General features: G+C 39.2%; 1 protein-coding gene across 3 annotated transcripts in view; it reads left to right on the top strand.

The window, feature by feature from the left end:
• ETV4 (ETS variant transcription factor 4) overlaps positions 1–21,179 on the top strand; it is a 56,530-nt gene that overhangs the window by 10,960 nt on the left and 24,391 nt on the right. Inside the window, exons 1-4 of one of the 3 annotated variants that reach the window (XM_075177436.1) lie at positions 6,687–6,888; positions 7,744–7,836; positions 8,032–8,122; positions 8,927–8,974. In XM_075177436.1, coding sequence (XP_075033537.1) covers positions 7,780–7,836; positions 8,032–8,122; positions 8,927–8,974 — 196 coding nt within the window. In that variant the 5' untranslated portion in view covers positions 6,687–6,888; positions 7,744–7,779. Of the gene's footprint in view, positions 1–6,686; positions 6,889–7,418; positions 7,514–7,743; positions 7,837–8,031; positions 8,123–8,926; positions 8,975–21,179 lie in introns of those variants that run through there. The other 2 variants (XM_075177438.1, XM_075177437.1) reach the window with 2 other exon arrangements.

Genomic DNA, 21,179 nt, shown 5'->3' with positions numbered 1-21,179 from the left:
TCTGTGACCTGCCGAACAGAATGGCGTTCAATTTTATGCTGGCTAGTAATAAAGGGGGCATAGATGTCCCCTAATTGGAAAGGAATGCTGTATATATTCCTGATAAATCACAAGAGATATTTGATCATGCTGAACACAGAACAGAAGTACAAACATTGCATCAAGATTAATCATGGCGTTTGGGTACTTGGGAGCTCTATAGAAACACAATTTATTTTTACCCCTTACGTTTATGCAAAGAGAAATTAAACTATGTACTTCTGATTTAAACAAAAGGTGGAAAAGGTGACAATTTGATGGATGGCCTTATGAGTTTTAACACTAATGATTACATTGAGCCAACAAAGGCTCAAAAGATGGAAAGGTGGAAGTAGGCCTTAATAGCCAAGCCTCCAGGAGTTGAAAAAAAATCTTTGTGTGACGGCAACATTGTTGGCAGTTTCTGTAAAAATGTGTAGTTGCTCAATGGACTGTGCTTTCTTAGGTATGTTATCGTGTGTGTGTGGTGAGGGGGGGGGGGGGGTGAATCGACTACTTTTAATACAGTTCAAGGATTCACATGATTTCTAAATAAACGTGACTCTGGTCACTGATTTTTATTCAGTTGCAGAAACCTTTATCGTTATGCACACACTTTTTTTTTTTTGTTTTTTTTGTTTTTTGTTTGTCCAATGAACAACTTCAGGTGGATATACTGTATAATAAAATATTGCTAGATCTCCTATTTTTTTCAGAACCTTACCTTTAGTCTTCACAGCCTATCATCCTCTAGAGCAGATGTCTGCAACCCTTGGCATGCCTGGCAGGCGTAGCACGTGGGTCACTTTTATCTTGCATGCCGGAGCTCTGAGCTGTCTCACTAAAGAAGCCGAAGATGGCCGAAACAGAGCTGCTGCGCAGTTTCATTCATCTTCGGCTGCTGGGGGGGGAGGGGAGGGGGGGGGAGATTATGTGACTTGGGGGCACAGGTATGTAGGGGGGATTACGTGACTGTTTTAGTGTGTGTGTGTGTGCAATTGGTACACCTGGTGCACTGATGGCAAAGGTTGCTGACCCCTGTGTCTGTTTCAATCAGGGCTGGATTAAGGGAATGGAGGCCCCTGGGCTAAGGGGGCCTCCATTCCCCCGTGAGGGCCCTCCCTCCCCCGTGATCCGAGCCGCCCCAAGGCACTTACCTCCTTCTCCTGGCATTGCAGTCCTTCCCCGGCGCACTGTACGCTCTTTACTGAGGAGGTCTCGTGAGAGTGAGATTTACAAGATCTCCTCAGTAAGGAGACTACAGCGCGCCGGAGAAGGACCGCAGTGAAAGTGCTCAGCAGCATTGATCGCGCCGGGGGCGCCCCCGACCGATCAATAATGCTCATGAGCACTTTCAAGGGCCCCCTGGATGCCTGAGGCCCCTGGGCTGTAGCCCAGTTAGCCCTATGGTTAATCCGGCCCTGGTTTCAATCGCCGTATTTCTTTCCAAAATTCCCTTTTTATGATTGGCACGCATGATTAAGATGAATACTGTGCAACATGACCTAGTAATAGGGGATGGCGTCTGGCCATTATGTCGTCATGATCCATAAAATAAAAAAACAGAGCAGAGCAGAAGTATATAGCTCCTACGTTTGCTCTCATCCTCAATGGAGAAAACGGAAAACCATCTTGTAGCATATGCATCTTCCTTGATTAGGCAAATGTGAAGGACATACCCTCATCCCAAGCAGTGCTTCTTCCTTTCTATATACAAATCTTGAAGGATCCCCTGCCATTTCCTTTAGGGGGGCCTTGCCTTCCAGACTAGTAAACATCTGGGTAAGGAGGAAATCTGCATCTCCAGTGTGATGGAAACGTAATGCACGGATTGCAATTTCTAGGTGCGGCTACAGGATTTTAAGGGACGTCTGGAATCATATATTGCAAATGACAATAGCTCAATATCTTCTGCATTCAACAGGAACTGGTTTCTTAACTGTGCAGGTTCCTCTTCATTGGAATTATCCACACTGTTGCCTGTAATGGTAACTCCTTCCTTGCATTTATTTGAGTTGTTTAAAAAACTGATTGGTCAAGACCCTCTCTGTTCTGCCAGTAGGGGGATATCTCTATTCTCAGTATTTAATATTTTTAAAATTATACCTGCTTGGTATTTTACAACCTCAATGCTTGGATATAAAGTAATCTGTCTCGAAGTCTTCCACATGGTGGTTGCCTATGAAGAGGTTAAAGACACTGCAGTCATATATGATATCCCCTAGTGAATCAATCTACTGCATGTAGGTTGTGCATTTACAGCTGTCTACCTATAAACTGGGCTCTGCTTAAAGGCTCTTGCATGCCTAATGCACTTAAATATAATCTAATTGTCTCTGTTCAGCAAACTGCTTAATTATAAATGATTCTCAGAACAGTTGTGCACATCAGGGAAAAAAAATGTTTTTAACTCCTGTATAAAAAAAAGTGTCTCCTAAGTGTCTTACCCCCTTTTCAGCCTCTGTGCTTCAAGTAATTGTTCTATACTGTACCTGTTTGTTCTTTAACTCGTGTGAGTTTCTTGTAGGACCCCTGGTTCTCTAGGCTTTGAGGGAGAGGGCAGCCCATAATCAATGGGATGACAGAATTTCTATTTGATATTTTCCTCATCTGTTAGAGTGAAATTATCAACAGAGAACCCCAATGTACATTGCTAAACCAGAAAGGGAGTAATGATTACAACACTGACTTATCTGTTACCAGCTATACAGTATGATAAAAGTTGACGTTTTGGATAACTTTATCGCTCCCAGCAAGATTTACTATATCAGTGGCGGATCCAGGGGGGGGGCGATTGCCCCCCCCCCCAGCAGGGGCTTGCTGCCGGCGGCTGCACACTGTGTAGGTCCGTTCAGCAGTGGCAGTGTGCTGCCCGGCTGCTCTGATTGTGTTTTAAACACAATCAGAGCAGCGGGGCAGCACACTGTCACTGCCGAGCGGACCTGGACATACTGTGCAGCTGCCGGCAGCCTTAGAAATTAGAAAGGGGGCGGGGCCTAAACCCCCCCCCTAAAATCGCCTGGGGTATAGCAAAAGTCTGGATCCGCCCCTGTACTATATATAATGCTTTCTTCTTGCATCCTCCTGTGTTTATTATATATTTACTGTGGATGTGACAAAGATGCGCTATGCTTTGTGGATTGGCTAAAACTGTATTCACCCTGCAATTGTTTGTCATACCCTCTTCCTAGATGATACAATGGCCTTGGTGGAAAATATAGATGAAAGACATTTATTTACTAAAAGCATCAGGAGGGCATGTGCAAATCTATAAATAAAACTACCTGGACTTTGTTTTTTGTTTTTTTTTGCTTAACCAAGGGAATGTACTACTATAAAGATTTCAAACCTTCAAATGCTTTCAGGGCCATCATCCAGCACAATTTATAATTTATGATCCCTGTGAATACCAATGTCCCCATTCGTTCTCCTGCTGGTTGAATAAAGTAGATTTCCAAAAATATGTACAGTGGCAATCTTTTAATGTGTGATGTCTATGTTTATATAGTTGAAAGTAAAGGTATTGTATAAAAATGTATTTGTTTTAAAGAATAATCTTCAATACATTCGAATAGACTTAATTCTTGGGGTGCTTTTTAAAGTGGGAAGTATCCATTAGTAGCTCATTGTTGGCTCAGTTGGGCTGGGAAATTGTTCAAGTTGTATGTAACTGATGTAGCTACTGGCAACTTATTAGGTGTTGGCCTATTTCAGCACAGGGCAAGCTTATATAAAAATGCAATGTAAGGTTAGCTAAGTTAGTCTGCTATAGAAGGAGAGGGGGGGGGGGGGTCAGCTAGATAGCGATTGTTCCCTGTGATCCCAGGAGCTTGGTCATAGGACATTGGCCTATTCCTGAAGCTTCAATCGTCATGGTTGTCTGCCAACTTCTGTTATGGAGGCGATACAAGACTACCGTATTTTAGAACACTCTCAATTACCTTTGCAATGATTGCAGGGCAATGCACCATAGGCAGCTCTCCAACTGGCCATGAATATGTACCCAATGTTAATAACTAAAGTTCATCAGCAAAAAATGCAAAATGTGTGTGTGAAAGGAAAAATTATTTTGCAGATTATCTACTCCGCCATGAAAAGGGTTTTATCTAAAATCGGCGCTAAATTAGTTAATGATGAACAAGGCAGCAAGAATTGGCAAAGAGTACCACATATCTAGGATACACTAGAATTGTAAAGGTGTTTTCTTGTGTTCTCTACCTATTTGTCTAATCAAAATTGTACAGTGAGTGAGCAGTGAAACATGAAACAATAGTCGCAACTGCTAATTTAGGCTATGTTCATTGTGTTTCTCCTGTGGGGGAACAACTCAAACTTTTGTACATGGTGCTGAGCAAATACAACTTGTCCCACTGTAGGACTAGCGAAACACAATGACCATTTTAATTTATATAGCTGCAACACATACTGTACTGCCGTACGATTGGAGAGACAAACTGAACATTAAGTATTTCCTTCATTGTCATCACTGTAGGAGAACCTAGGAAGGCACTGCTTGGTAGATTTTGTTGTAAAGCTGGCCAAACACATCAAGGTCCAGGCTGATTGCGAAAGAGGTTGCTGAAATTGCTGTGTGTGTGGAGAACTTAAGGGTGAGGATTCAGTAAATCTTTACAAACTGACCACAAATCATGACATGGGGGGGGGGGGGGGGGGGCTAGGACCACCTGCGTCTGTGGTACATCCATTTTCACACACTGAAAAAGAGAAGATTAATAGCAAAGCTTTAAACAGAGGTTGTCAGTGTGCAACTAATTGAACATGGTAGAGTTTACCTGGTGTATTGTATCTCCATTAAGTTAATGTATCTTCAGCCTAGAAACAATTGTGGGAATGAAACTGAAGGTAGAGAAGTGTTCTGTTTTTGTTTTTTATTGTGGACTAACTATTCTCTTGCACACCAGCTATTTCATAGAAACAGGTGGGATAATTACTGACCCAGCCAAATAGATTAACTTGCCTGTGCATGATTAAAGAAATCCTGAAAACATCAACTGTTGGTAGCCCTTGAGGACTGAGTTTGGACACCTGTGCTCTAAATCTTTATTTTGTCACTTTTTTTGTACTTGAAATAACCAAATGGATACTATAATCTGTGGGGATGGGTCCTGACACTCCTTTTTATTTAAAAAAAAAAAGGAAGGGTGGGTTTGTTTTTGGGTTGACCTAGCTTATCAGGCAACATGGAAGCTAAGTCAACGAAGACTAACTGCTGAAGGGTAGCCTTGCACTATATTAAGTAACGTATGTAAGTTTAAAATAATTTAAAACTTGTACTCTCCTATTCCTTCTCTTCAGTAGCCTCCTTCTGGGCTCCCATAGTCATGGCGCCTACAGGACATTCTGATATATAGGCACCAGGACCAAGGCAAGCCCAAAGGATGTTGCTGAGGAGCGTCACTAAGAAGATGGTAAATTTTTTTATTTTTTTATTTAACCTACCCACATATTGTATGAACATTAGCAAAAATGGAAAAACACCCACTGTGGAATACTCTATTTAGCCATTAAATGCTTTAAGGACCTACCTTCCAGCTGGTTACTGTGCATTGGAGAATAATCCTTGGTCAATGATGCAACAGGAGATGAAGGGTGTAATGTCACCATAGAGATTCTTGAGACCTTGATATAACTTGAAAAGAGGGGGGGAGGAAGCAAGAGTCTGAAGTTAGCTTTTTACTCACTTTTTATTCATGTTTCAGCTTCTTTAGAAAACTTTATTTTGAAAGGATTAAACAAATTTGGCTAGCCAATTTCACATTAGATTAGCAGTAAAGGGTGTAGCTTACCCAAATTGCAATAGTAGTTGGCCTGGCCCAACAAGGTTTTGGGCATGATACCAGGTGCAAAAGTGGGCACAGACAGCATTTTGCTCCTTTTTGAAAGAGTAGCTGTAGTTTTGCAAGAATGTAGTTTTGCAGACCTTTCTTGCAAAACTACAGCTACTCTTGCAAAATGCTATCTGTGCCCACTTTGCCACCTGGTTTCATGCCCAAACCTTGTTGGGCCAGGCCAACTACTATTGCAATTTGGGTAAGCTACACTTTTTACTATTAATCTAATGTGAAATCAGTTATCAAACTTGAATTAATACTTTTTTTAAATAGTTTTCTGAATAAGTTAATAAAAAGCTGACTTCAGCCTCCTGGGTAAGCTAAAAAGGAGTTGAACGTGTGTTTTTGTTTTGTTTGAAAGTACTATAAATGTGGATACTTCAACCACCTCCGTTTGCCTTCTAAAATGACAAATATGTATAAACAAACGTGCGTGTTTTTTTGTTTGCTTTTTTTTTTTTATTCTCTGGCTTAGACATCTGCTGTAAATACTGCTTACATATACGTGGTCTACATTGCTCTCCGTTAGTCAAACACATTAATTCCTGCAAGTTTCCAAACACCAGCACGCCCCGCTCCACGCTCACCCCCTCCTCTCCTCCATGAATGAAGTTCGCTCTGTTCTCCCTCTCCGATTTATGAATGAGTGCCAGAGTTCTCAATGGAACTCTGGCCAGCCCCGCCCCTGATTGGCTGCCGTGCCCACCCCTCCTTCCATTGGCTGGGCGGGACCTAAGCCGAGCCGTGCAATTGGCTGACGCCTCTCAGGCTGGCTTTCATTCACAAAAAAACTCAATGAAACAAAAGAGAGAAGGGGAAATCTGAGACCATGAAAGAGGAAACTCACCAATCGCTGGTTCCCCTGGGCAAACAACTGTCTGAGCTGCGAGAAAAACAAGTCCTTTCAAATCAGCACTTTAAATCTGGAGCTGCAGGGCTCCATTCCCTCCCCTCTGGTGATTCCGCTCCTGCAAATCACAGCCATTGAGACCTTTTCTGCAGCACCTAGAAAATCAAGGTGAGGGATCTGGAGCTGTATATAGAAACTTATTCCGTGATCTTTTTTACGAAATAAAATAAAGGGCACAAGGGTGAGTGTTCATGTTGAACACGCCCTTGAAAATAAAAATGAAGCGTTCTAAAGTGAGGCTCTTGGTTCCCTTTTTATCTATAAATCTGACTTTTTTAATGTTTCCCCCTCGATATTTATGCAATGCAGAAATGACAGTTGGGGATCTCAATCCGTGGTGCTTTCAGCTGCACGCAGCGTGGGTTTTTGCCCATGGATTCATCCGTTCTTGCGATCGCCTTTCTCCTAAAGCAGTGTAGCTGTGTTTACCCTACAGTAGGAGATTGTGTTGAAAGAGAGGGAGGGGGGGGGGGTGCAGCCATATGTTCTGCGCCTACAGCCTAGAAAATAACAGCTCTGTTTCGGAGGATCATAAAACTTGTGTCTTCAAATGTACTTTGCAGCAATTTTATTTTCTACATCATACTTTTTCAGCATTCGCAGTTGAAGATCTTTATTTTAAGTAATCCTGAATTATAAAGTTTCTGTGGGAATAAAGTTTGTGTGTCGTGGAACCGTTGTAATACAGAAATTCTACAGTTCTCGTGTTTCTTCCACTTGGGAATGTTTGCATGTATGTATACATTAATTCAGCTTCCGATCTGGTCTCTGTATACTGTTCTATTGGTTTAAATCCATGGCTAATTGGCCCCAGCTTTACTGGACTAGACACCCCACTCTCTTCTCCTTCCCCCTCCCCCTCCTGTGTGCATTTTTGTGAATGGGTCTCATTATGTATGCATGTTTGTGCTCTCCATTCATTCCCCCCTCTCTCTCCTCCCCTCCTCCATCCTGTCCTTGCAGATTGCGGAGCCCTCCATGACAACACACAGTTAACAAATGGACCATAGGATGAGAGGTTACCTGGATCAGCAAGTGCCTTATACTCTGACAAACGTGAGTCGTCTTGTGGCTTTCTCCTGCTGCCGTTTCTTTTTATTTGTCTCTGCAACAACTTTTCTGTAACGTTTTCAGGATCATCTCGTTTCCTCTCGAGTTTTTATGACAGATTACACAACCTGGTTGTGTTCCATACACCTATATATTTTTATGTGGCTATAACCTATTTATTTTTTTAATTTTTTTTGGTAGAATCATCAAGGGCATGGAGATGTAGACCGATATTGCATGGCTATCAAGAGAAAATTAATGGATACAGATCTCCCACCACAAGAATCTGAAGGTAATGTCAACATTTTACCTTTTTGTCAGGAACACAAAGTAGATAAATATTTGCATGTCTGCAGTTACCCATTGTCTTATGATGATTGTGAAAAAGAATGTACCATTAAACATTACATTGTCACTTTAAACATTTTTAGTTTTTACTTATTTTGATAATGAAGCATTAAATATTTTAAAGTACATCTACTTTTTATTTTTAAAGGAAAGGCTCTTTTGTAGTGTGTACAAATAATCTGTTTCTAGCTGTTTGTTTTCTGCTTCATGTAATTCAGGCATGTTAAGATACTTGTGTATTTTGTTTTTTTAATATCTTTGAAAGGTAGTCCAAACAAAAAGCACTGGTTCTTTTTATTAAATGTATATGGCCTGGTTGCAAAATATATGAATGTTACTACTTAAGGAAGGTTTTGAAGTAATGAACAGGGTATATTTATATATCTGTTGTGTGAATTCCTAAATGCTATATCGCAACCACCTCTGCAGAAAGGTGCTTACATGTATCCACTACTACTATGGAAGGTATATATAGATATATTATATTTACACATACATACTCCTTATAAGGCCTCTTCTTTAGTACGAGTTGAACATTCTTTAGTTCTGGTTGCATAAGATGTGTATACAGTTTATGGTATGTAGATATGATGGGTGTTAGGACGTTTAATACTCATAGATCTTTCTCAAATGTGTATGAAGGACGATGGCAAAGGAAAGTACATACTGTGTAAGGGAGTGTCTACTATAATGCTAACAATTGCTGAAAACTAGGTTCCATTTTCACACAAATTTTTGCTTATTCCAGATCTCTTCCAAGATTTAAGCCAATTCCAAGAAGCTTGGTTAACAGAAGGTAAGTGTCAACTTACCATTTTATACCAGTTTCTACGGTCGGCACATCTGTCTTTCTCTCTCTTCTCCCTATATTTATTTTAGCCTGTTCCACAGATGAACGATATTTTCTTTTCTGCCAACGTTTTGGGACTTGTTTAACTTCTGGATTATGAATAAAACAATTGTGCTGTTATTTGCTTATGAATAGGATCTGGCTCTTGGCCCATCTCACCCCCCTCCCCTCCTGTTCAAAGTGATGTGGTGTTTTTTTTCCCTGTATCACGCCAGTGTTCTCAAACTTGTAAGATGTGCAAGAGTTAAAACTGTGTTTGAGCATCCAATGTGTGGTCTGTTGAATGCAGCAAGCCTTATATCCCTTTCTGCAAAATATATATATATATATATTTATTTATTTTTTTATTTTTTTTTTCCCCAATGCTAATTTGAGAGGAAAACAAATTCATCAGAGCCTAATTAGCTGGAAGCAAATGGAATGCTGGATATAGTGGTTTTTGTTTTTTTTGTGGGGGGGGGCGGTTATTCACACTGGATTGAAATGAATTACCATTTATTTATATATCGCCATCCAATTTTGCTTGCTGTAAAGTGATGTGAGTGTTTTTAGACTAATGCACCTAATTGGAGAGGCATTGTTCACAAGAGCTTACAATCTAGAACTGTTGCGACTGTTAAGGGTTTGCTGTATCATACTAGTCAAAATGCAATCCTTGTTTGTTTGAATTTAGAACAATGTTCCAGTTTGTTTCTGTAATCAGCAGGATGTAAAATAGTTCCCATGTTCCTGATTTTTGCAGCTGTTACAACCCTTTGCATGTGCCTCTCAAACTAATTTTATAAGCAGCCAGGGAGTGGTTAATTTGGCTAATGCAGATTTTTTGATAACTTGATTTTGCATAAAAATGTGCTTGTTCAGCTGCCAGAGGCCTGAATACTTTAATGCAGATATGTGGTTATTTTCTAATGTTTCAGATTAAATATCTGGTTCTTGACAGTTCCAATTCTGTAAATGAATTTTTGATGCCCTTATGATGACAATTAGGCAATAACATATGGTGTACATTAACACAGGAAATGACCATGAGGGTTCCATGCCTATAGCAAATTATTTCTTTACCATTGTGTTGTGGGCTGTGGTGTAAAAGTCTATAGAGTTGCTGACGCATTGGTTACCCCTGAAATATAATGGATTTTCATATTTGATTTCTAAAGAGGTGATTTTGCATTGATAAAACTACTGAAGGCTTATCTTGCATATTGCATCATTTACAGAGGATATTGGTTCTATAATGTCTTGCTGGATGTCGTCATATTTAACTGGTTGTATATTACTTTTAATTCTGTGTACCAGCGATGCTTCTGTGTGTGTGTGTATTTTCTATTCACTGTTCTCTGTATTATTGGTGGTAGGGTTTGGTTAAGAACATGTTTTGAAGATAAGAAAAATGTTTGGTGAATTCCTATAGGGTCAATTGTTTGTAGATTGGAGGCTTTGCTTGGTGACTATGGATACACAATTTAAATATTCTTATACCACACATTTTACTGGAAATATTCAAATGTAAAATAAAGAATGTTATATTTAACAGTCCCAATATTTTTTATTTGATGGCTGTTAAACTTGATACCCAACAATATGGATATAGAGATTGTATGTATATTTTGAAAAGTATGCAGTAAGTGGATCTCGGACTGCAAGCTTATTATTTTGTCTGAGTTTTCATCTCGTCTGTAGTTGTAGCGGAGCATTGTTTTTCGGTCTCCATGATAGGTTTTTAAAGCCATTATGTCCTAATGATAAGGCCCCTAGTTGTTAATAACATTTCCCATTCCACATAAACCTGTATTTGTTATAGACAAGTATAGAACTATGATGGTGCAGTGATGATCCAACAGAACTGTAGAACAGAATTCTTTATTCAAGAGAGTGCAGACTATTAATTGCAAAGTGCCTCGGTGTTGCCAGTTCCTAGTGAATTGATGGCCTGTATTCTCGCAAACAATAGGTTTAGCCTACAACCTGGCTGCCCCCACTATGTACATGAGTACACTTTTTCTATGTATTTGGTGTATGGATATATTGACTTATTCTATGTTTTTGGGAAGGGTGCAGTGTGTTCCTTTTTGTTCCTAGAACTTGGGAATGTTTAGTAACTTTTTGTTTGTTTTCCTGAAGTGTATAGAAAGATATAGATCTGGCATTTGATGCTGATGCTCTGTGGTAGTGATGCAACTAATGTGCAGCACCGACCAATGACTTATGTCATTTTAATGTACCTTTGCAAAGCTAAAATCGGAACCATGCTTTTTCTATGATTTACAAATGTAATGTGTGCTTTTTTTTGTTTTTGTGTTTTGTTTCCAAAGCACCATTTAGGAGAAGCTTGGATTGTAGTTTAGGTGGATGACTGTTTTAACATCTTAATTTATAAATGGTAAAGTGTAATCACAGTTCACATGAATAAAAAGCAAAACATGTTTTGTATACAATGCAATTGGGTATTTGCTACATCGAATATGTAAACCTGACATAATAGACATCTGTGTGAGAACATGTATTTGGATATTTTTTTTTTATTTTTTTTTTTTGGACCTACCGTGTGGGCTGGCAATTACGTATATTTATTCACTATGAATCGGTGACAAAGTGCATCGTGCCTCAACGACTAGTGAGTGGATAGGTTCCGTTTTACAAAGTGCTGGTCCAGCGCTCAAAATAGCTTTAGCCAGTGTGTCGTTAACAGTTGTACTTTAGAATTGGGACACTAGAACTTTATTATGTTACTTTCTAACATATGTACTATTTGACATGAAAGAATAATGAAATGACAGTAATGTCTAATATGTTTATAATATCATAGCCGAACAATGCTAAGCTTTGGGGGGAAAAAGGTATCCGAATGTGGTTAGTCTATATAGCTTCTGTCTAGTTGAATGAAATGATTTAAGCAACTCATGTTCTGTCAAATATTAATATATAGGATCCAGGCAAATGGTGTATAATTTATAAAGAACAGAAAAAAAAAAAAAACAATTGTAGCTTCTGGGTCTTGGTACTTGGTACTAGTCCAGCCCTCTTAGGCATTGGATTTATGCATTAGTACTCTGTGTCCTTCCACAGCAATAACCATCTTTCTCTGAATGGCATAATGACTTGCGTAGAGTTTGTTCCGTCTCCCAAATCCACGAAGAGGTTAATAGACTAATGAACATTGAGGTCTAATGAGTATTGCATTAAAACAATTGGATCCTTGATATGTCTTGGTTTCCATACGGTCGCTGGGTTCTTATACAATCAGACACTGGACTGACCATTTTAATGCAGGTGAGCAAGCAGGTCTCTCTATGCACTACTTGTAATGATGGATAAGTTAAGAAATAGTGTTTGGCACCACAAGTCCCTTATCATTGGGACATGAGCCGCCTGCGTCTTCCTCAAAGGACTGCTGTTTTTACCAATTCTGATGTAACCGGCGCCATGCTCTTTAATATCGGGATAACCAAATCACTCAGATCCCCAGTTTCCATCTGGTTTGATATCACCGGTAGGTTTGTGTTTTAATGTCTTTTATAATCTGTTGATTGTGATGTGACACTTTTTTTTACCATTTGTAGTGTTTGTTTTTTTGGGGTTTTCTTTTTGTATAGTTAAATTTGATGTTGTTGTGGTGGAATGAGAGTTCAAGTGACTTCCTTTTGGCTAACTAAATAGGCTTGTATTACAAGCTTTCAGATGTATTCGGATCAGTAACTACCCAATTAGGATGAGGACCAAATTGCTTGAGTGTAATGTTTTTGAGTATTTCTTTGTTTTTGTGGTAGTGCCTTATGTTGAAATTGTTTGTTGTAGAAAATAAAATTTAACAGGTTTTGCTAAATCCTTCATTTAAATGATTGCAACACTGCAGCATTTCTGTGTTCTGCTATCGTGTTAAATGATCTAAGTAAGAGCAGTGTTCAGGAAAACCTGATTTAATAGAGCTTCAGTTTCTTCTCTTTGAATAATTGCTGCAAATGACTGCTATTAAAATCTGTTTGTCAAGTGAAGTTATGTTAATAATGAGCATACAATTAGTGTCTATAGTAGGTTCCATTACAAAAACAATCATTTTAGTACATTATCAGTCTTTTTTTTTTTTTTTTTTTTTTATTTAACCTTTCCTTTACTGAAATAGTTGGCACTAGATTATTTTACAGGTGTGATTGTGTTTTTAAATAGACCATGACATTGTATTTGTTCTTTAGAGAAGTCGAAGCTTTAGGTTTTCGGCTGAATCAAAACTCTGCAATACAATGTTTAAATTATTTGTCTTTATATCAACCCCATCATTCGTTAAGTGTGTGATGCTGGGAAATGGTTAGATACTAGGAGGGTTTTGTTTTCTTTTGCTTTTGTTGTTTTCATTGAGAGACTACCTGATATGATTACATCATATCTCCCCTGGAGACAGCAGTAGGAAGATGGTAGATGCCATCCACGTATAGAAAAAATAACCCTTTTTTGCTGTGCACTTTACATATTCAGCCAGAATTGAGGGTCATGTATACTGGATGTAATTATCTTGTTCTGCTTAACGCTTCAGCAAAGAAATGGGTAACTTCCACCCACTTGAATCCTTTTATCAACAGAAGTAAACAACCTGAGGCTCTCTGCTGTTGTGGAACTACAATTCTAATAATGTCTGTCAGCCTCTGACCATTCATCCTGGGACTTGTACAACTGTAGACCCGCAGGTTGCCTACACTGGCTATAAACATCTAACTGAAGCCTGGGAGATCCCAATGTAGAATATAATGTAAAAATATTGCAGAGCATTAAAATGGCATTTAAAGTGCTGATTGTTCACTATGGCAATATGTTTACTAAATCAATTATGTGTACTGTTGCTCTTTGAATTTAGAGGTATGATGGTGCACAGAGTATAATAATTTAGAAGCTACAGGAAGAGAGAAGTTGATTAGTGTATGAAGGGTGTCTCGTTTAACAATTGAGTGGCTTAATTTAGGAAAGGGCCTTTCTGCTAAAGGATTTGTGATTTAACATCACTTTTACAGTTTAAGAAATTGGTTTCCTAAACCGTTTGGGTTTATCTGTAATGTCATCTGCAGGTTAAATGAATAGATCCTAAGTTAGATCTTACAGTGGTGCGTTATGGCCCCTGTAAGCTGCATCTTTTACGGTTATACATGTGGCGATCAGTCATGGAAAGCGCTCAGATGTAACACTCTTTAAGTATTCAAGTGTCTCCCATAGTTCAACATTTGTTGTTTAATTGGAGCCTTTGAAGTTCCAGTTCAGAAAATCTTCATTTACAAGTGTCTGCATAGATATGGGAAGTGGCAGAGCCGAAGATTGTAATGTTGATTTAAGATTGGCCTTATCTGCTGTGAGATCTACATTACTTTTGCTGACTGAGGAGGCACGTGATACATGTTATGATATTGCTGGGATACTGGCTTATACCGGGTAAATATATAGTGACAGATTAAAGATCAAGGTGAACTGCACAACAGCAGTCTGCTGCATGGTTACATCTACCTATTCTGCTTTGATTTTTCTCACTTTTTAACAAGTGGAGTGACCTCCATACTGTTTGCCTACGACTGACTTGGCCATAAGCTTGGCTGGTTTACCTATAGAGTTGGTGTTCATAGAGAATTATGCTGCTGTTGACTTTATCATCTTTTTAAGGCAAAATGTCTTAGTAGACCTGTGTAGTTCTGTATTACACTAACTACTCTGGTCTACTGTCTGGCTTTTTGTAACCAAACATCTACAGCTAGAATATCTTATGAGTGTAATTGACTTCATTTTGCTTTAGAATTTTGACTTGAAATACAAGCCATCTTTTTTTAAGACTTACTAATAAGTCAACAATATATGTAAAAGTTGCCATGCTTTGACTCTAAAGGGGTTTTCTAGTAAATCCCTTCCCTATTTTACGTTGGTAGGGGTCTCTCCACAGGTCCCCTGTTTGCTGTATATAGCAGGGTCTCGGCAATTGCCTACATCAAGGACCTCTGAAGATCGCCTATGGCGCTGCCTTGCTTTCTCTGGTTCTAAATAAAAGCCAGCAGCTGGTTGGAATAAGCACCCGCTCTTCCAGTCACTAGCAAGCGTTCATTAATGGTGGTGCATTGGATCTCTCCTATTAAGAGAACAGAGACCCTGCTCAGTACAGCAAATGTTGGCCTACCCAGTGAAGGCACCCCTACTAAGGTAATATAGGGACAGGAATGTATCCAAAATGTTAAACCCATATAAGATGTCTGACATTATATTTACATTTACTATTTAGCTGAATGGAAATCGGTGTTCTGTTACTGCATCCAGACTCTGGCTGGTATCTTTAAATAGGCTTTTACTGAGTGTTAATACCTTAGGTCTTTTAAATATGGCATGTTGTATTTTAGCTTTAGTGGTCATTAAAACTGTCAGGTGCTAATTCAACTCGCGTCACTAGGATGTTTTTGTTTTTCATACTGATCAGATCTTGGCTGCAATGTTCTATTAATAAATTATATCGCTTACCTCGCTTTTTCATATTTTATCAATAAATAAGTTGGTACCGTATTGTAGTTCTCTTGTACTCTTCATATGGTTTTGGTTGCATCAAATCAGATGACTAAGTTGTCCAGGTTCTATAATGCATATGCTGAGGTGGGGAAAAAATCTGCCTATAAATGTCTTTATAGTACAGTATGTAACAACATTTAATGTAACTGTGGGACAATGACAGTCTGTTTTCTGCTTCGCTTTTGTGATTATTTACCAAAGTCCTTTGATCTGCTGTCTCCGAGCCATTTGGTTGGCCCTTTAGCCTATGTAAGGGCTTGAGCAAACTTAGGACTGTAGTGGAGGTCTTAAGCTACAGGAAGAACTAGGTGATGAAGGGACAATAGCAGACGCACTACTTGGGTCCACAAGTGACATTCTCTTTGAAGTGCAAATAATTGTGCTTACCCAACCTTACTTCCTTGACTCCACTCCCTCCCCCTTTCACCATTGTTGCAATTGAGGGTGATCAGTTTCATTTGGTCAATAGTGAAAGTATCTTATTTATAGTATGTGGCCAATGACAAGTCGTTTATGTTTTTTTGGACTGCAGTAGAATACTGGTTGGGGGGGTTGCTAAAATTGGATCATTTGGTTACAAAAGGTGTTGACGTTGCTTTGAAAGTTTAGAGAGCTATCGATGTTCGTTCTATGACAAACTACTCCTATCTGTTTAGTGTATAAAGCAGGCCTGGCTAACCTGTGGCTCGCGCGGTGTTAAACTACAAGTCCCAGCATGCCCTGCCATCTATCAGCTGGTTACCTACTGACAAAGCTTGCTGGGACTTGTAGTTTCACAACACCTGGAGAGCCACAGGTTGGCCAGGCCTGGTATAAAGTTGTTCATACACAGGGCATCCATGGTGCTCCGCATGACCATGAGCTTATTCATCTGTCAAATTTAGGTAAACGTGTGTGGCCAAGTAGCCAGAACAGCAAGGCACCATTGGTCCAACATCTGATGGATCCCAGTTAGATTTAGTCAAGGATTGGCTGCATTTTTGTGTGCAAAACCTGCAATTTGCTGCTAATTAGACCTAATTGTCCATAAAAATCGGAGGCACAAAGTGATTTGACTTGTTTGACCAATTATGTACCTGAATTATAACAGGTACAATTATAAGCTCAAATAAAATCTTCTCAAAAATGTTTTGAAGAAACAAGTTATTGAGAACTATAAATGCAGCACTTCCACTTTATAGTACCCCCTTTATAAAGTTGCCCTCGCTTACAATTTAATATTTTGTTTTTTTGTGTGTGCAGAGAATCTAGTCTTATAAAATTCACCTCATGAAGATTACATACATATTGGCGTTTGCAATGTGTTTTTTTTTTTTTTTTTTTTTTGTTTTTTTTTAACCCATGTAAAAATGCATATAAGACACATGGCTTATTTGTATGTGTCCTATCCGTTTACAAATGCGTTTTGATCTGCATTTTCTAAACCTGCTTCTGTAACAAAACAGGAAATTATCTTTCGTGCCGCATATACACACTTAATGTATTAACATTGCGTTTAGAATACGCCCTCATTGAGATTATAAGCTGCGCTGACGTGCCCCAGTCTCGCTGAGATGGAGCAAGAAGCCTTAAATTGTACTGCAATGAAGGCTAAATTCGCATGGAAATGCAAATATGTACTTATTTGGTACAATGATTTTCACATCCGTTTACATGTGCTTAACTTGCCTTAGAAACACATGAGTGTTAATGCCAATTGTGAACCCAGCCTTATGCCACCTTCACAAAGTTATAACCTTTGTTTAAAGCTGTCAGTATAAAGAGAGCGAACTGCGTGGTGTTGGGGTATTTGTATGAATATATAATATGAACGAACATGTTAGCATTAAAAAAAAAAAACAAATTAAAACAATTTTGAGGTTACGTATTAAACAATTTGTATTTTGTTGCTAAAGTGATTGAAGATTTACTGGATAAATAAATGGCTGTACAAAATCTGGAAATCTCAACCAATTAAAAGCTAGATCAACTTAATTTGGGAAATGATTGGGGCCAGCAGTAAAATCTTCCCTCTGCCATATGGGCCACTGACTCCATGAGAGTTTGGATATCATGCCTAAATTAAACTAAGCTATGTAGCCCTGCTAGTAAAGTCACAATGAACAGTCTCGGGTGGCATCTCATGTCAGTTGACTTGACATTTATAACCTGTCCTGTGTGTGAGCTCAACTTAAAATCACCAGAAAAGATGAGTGAATAAATATAATATATAGATGGTATTTTTACTTGGGTTTTTTTTTCTTGTAGATCTAAATTGGAAATGCCTTCATGTTTGTGGTTACTACTTGGCAGCAGCCCTAGCTTCGTATTTTGAGTTCTGATTTTATGTAATTATGCTTTGGCACAGACAGGCTCGACTCTTCTGATTGCATCATTCTGCCTCTAAACAGGATATTTGTTCAAATATAAAGTCCTCTGCCCAAATATAGAGAGAGGGAGATCTAATGTTTAAAGACTGTTGTAAATGTCATGCTAGGATCTATTGATCTCTTGGTGACTAAATAAGCTCCAATGCCCACAAGTTTATATAGTACTACATTCATAGTCCTGCACAATCTGTGCCTCATTGTTTCCAAAGCCCAATGAAGTGCAGTTTTTGTTCATCATATTTCACAAGATAAGCAGGGGTGGAGAAAATCAATGTAGCATTCCGGAGACAGTTTCTAAAATCTAGGAGGATCCAGCAGGATGTTTTCCTGTGCCAGGGAAGATATGTATGCATTGACACCCACAAAGGTAATCACTAGCAGTAACCTTTTAGGTGCATTAGGTACCGGTCTATAGGATTAAGAAAACTGAATCCTTTGAATGGCAGGTGGGTGCTGTAATTCAATCAAGTGCACTATTAGTAATTGGTTCAATATCCTGCTGAAAATGATCATTTAAAACAGACCTGTCCAACCTGCGGCCCTCCAGATGTTTGTGAAACTACAAGTCCCAGCATGCCCTTCCAGCTATCAACTGGTTGTCTACTGGCAAAGCATGCTGGGGCTTGTAGTTTCACAATACCTGGAGGGCCGCAGGTTGGACAGGCCTGATTTAAAACATAGTGAATTATTGCACTTATGTTGTGGTTTTTGCAACCAAGGACAAAAGTTGTTGAACTTTACAGTGATCAGGCCCCATGGCAAGTCCCATGGCTTAATGTTCTGGGTCTGCATTGCCACCATGGCTAAAGTCGGATTGGTCTTTCCACTGTTTTGTTTCCAGTGTGCATTGACAGCACTGCAGGTGCTCTGATTTTTTAATATGCTTTCTGAGGACCTTAGCAGACGTTTATTTCTCTGTTTCCTATTTGGAAACATCGGGGTAATGGAAGTTTTTTGGGCAGGATTGCCTTGTTTATACAGTTCTACTTGTTAAAAAATCAAGTCCAACATCAGCATTTATGAAAAACAGGACACATTAAGCTGTAGTTCATAGTAAAAAGGATTTCTGGCTTTTGCTTATGGAAAAAGACAATTTGGAAAGGAGTTTTAAAGGATGTTAAACAACTTTCTGCTCACCCCTGGCTCAAATTGCACACGATCTGTGATTCTTTCCCTGGGACTTTATGGGTTCTCTGAAATGTTTCATGTGGCTGTAGTGGCAGTAAAGAGCTAGAAGCTGGATTATACTGAATGGCCTTCCCAACGGGTTTTAGGTACTCTGCTTGGTATATTATGATGCCATGTGAGGCCAACTTCTGGCTTCTCATAAAGTTATGCTTTTAAGACTGGTAAGAACTGACATGAAGCCTCAAAGTCAAGTACGTGTTGAAGTCCAATCTGATCCAGTAGCTCCCTTGTATTTGTGTTGTGGTTCCCCACCCAGTTATGCTCAGATTGTGTTCATGGTGTGTACCTCTATTACAGCATACCAGTTGCCTTCACATAGTAGTAGCTATGTGTTAGACTAGCCAATATTTAACATGTTTGTAAGGGGGTAACCGGTTTTTGTCTGGGAATTCATCTGGGCAGCACGGTGGCTTAGTGGTTAGCACTTCTGTCTCACAGCGCTGTGGTCGTGAGTTCAATTCCCAACCATGGCCTTATCTGTGTGGAGTTTGTATGTTCTCCCTGTGTTTGTGTGGGTTTCCTCCAGGTGCTCCAGTTTCCTCCCACACTCCAAAAACCTACGTAGTAGGTTAATTGGCTGCTAACAAAATTGACCCTAGTCTCTCTCTGTGTGTGTGTGTGTGTTAAGGAATTTAGACTGCAAGCTCCAATGGGGCAGGGACTGATGTGAATGAGTTCTTTGTACAGCGCTGCAGAATCAGTGGCGCTATATAAATATTGATGTTGATGATGAGAATTGTCTGTAATGTGCACCATTCATGTTCCCATCAATCCTGACCAGATTGTTCATCCCAGCTGCTGAAAAGCATCCCCATATCATGACACTATGCCTGATTATTTAATGTAGGTATTCACCTACTGGTGTGCAATACATACCTCTTGGTTTTCAGATCAAAAAGATCCGCTAAAGTCTTGTGGTCTGATGAAACGATTCTGGAAAGTCACTGCCATGCTGCAGAACAGGCCTCGCCAACCTGCGACTCTCCAGGTGCTGTGATTATTGTTGGGACCTGTGGTTTCTAAACGCCCGGAGAGCCACAGGTTGGCCAGGCCTCCTGTAGATCCTCAGAGGTGTAATTATAATTGCAATAGTATTGGCAACATTTAATCCACTAAATTTAAAGAACACATTGTGTGACACTTGAGGTACATTCAGTTTGCAGTCAGTGTGAATTTTTAGTCAATTGTAAGACTTTGGACGACTTTATTTAATTTGAATTCAGAATCTGTAGCAACAAAATGTGAAAAATATTGACAGGCCGAATATACTGCTATAAGGCAGCGTTTGACTCGTAGAGATGAGCCAAACTTTCAAACTTGGTCTCATTTCATTGGAGAAATCTGGTTGTACGATGTCAGTCCCATCTCCACTGCATCACACAGCAAAATACAGTTCGTAAAGCTAAAGCCTCAACGATTGTATCACTGGAACTTTGCACTGCTGCAAAAGTCTGTTCATAGAAAACTGCTCTTTATGCAAAATTTCATTACAATCTATTGTTATAGGGGCTTACAAGCCCCTATAACACAACTGATCAGACAAATGAACTTGACTTTTTTTTTTTTCTGTTCATGTGATCAAACCTCATCCTTTCTTGCTGTCCTCGTGGCCACTTCAACTCTTCAAAACTAATAGTTTGCTTTATAAATGTAAAAATTGCTCATACTAAAATTATTTAAGTTTTAAACTTTCAGATTGTGTACAGATGTAATGGTGCTACAGAAAGTTTTTGCATTTACTTGTGTCTTTTTAAGGGGGTGGTTGAATTAGAAGAAAATAAAATAAAGACACACATTCATTTTTCACAACGTAGACAAGAAAGACCTGCGGTCTCTAAGGGCCCTGTGGATAATAGAATATTTCTTTACCTTTTTTCATATTCTGCCATTTTTGTATTATTTATGGTATTCAAGTGGAGTAATGAGAGCCCTGGAGGCATTGCTTTCATTTTAACAGCACATAAAAAATAAATCTCTCAAACGCTTTGGCCCACCCAGTCTGCTCTCCTCCTTCTACCTGCTGTAAAAAAAAAAAAAAAAACCTCAGACCTGGCGTGGGCAAAACAATGTAG

This window comes from Mixophyes fleayi, chromosome 6, assembly GCF_038048845.1.
Source record: "Mixophyes fleayi isolate aMixFle1 chromosome 6, aMixFle1.hap1, whole genome shotgun sequence".
Lineage (NCBI taxonomy): Eukaryota > Metazoa > Chordata > Amphibia > Anura > Limnodynastidae > Mixophyes > Mixophyes fleayi.
The sequence above is the reverse complement of the archived record's forward strand: the minus strand, read 5'-3'. Positions and strand labels throughout refer to the sequence as shown.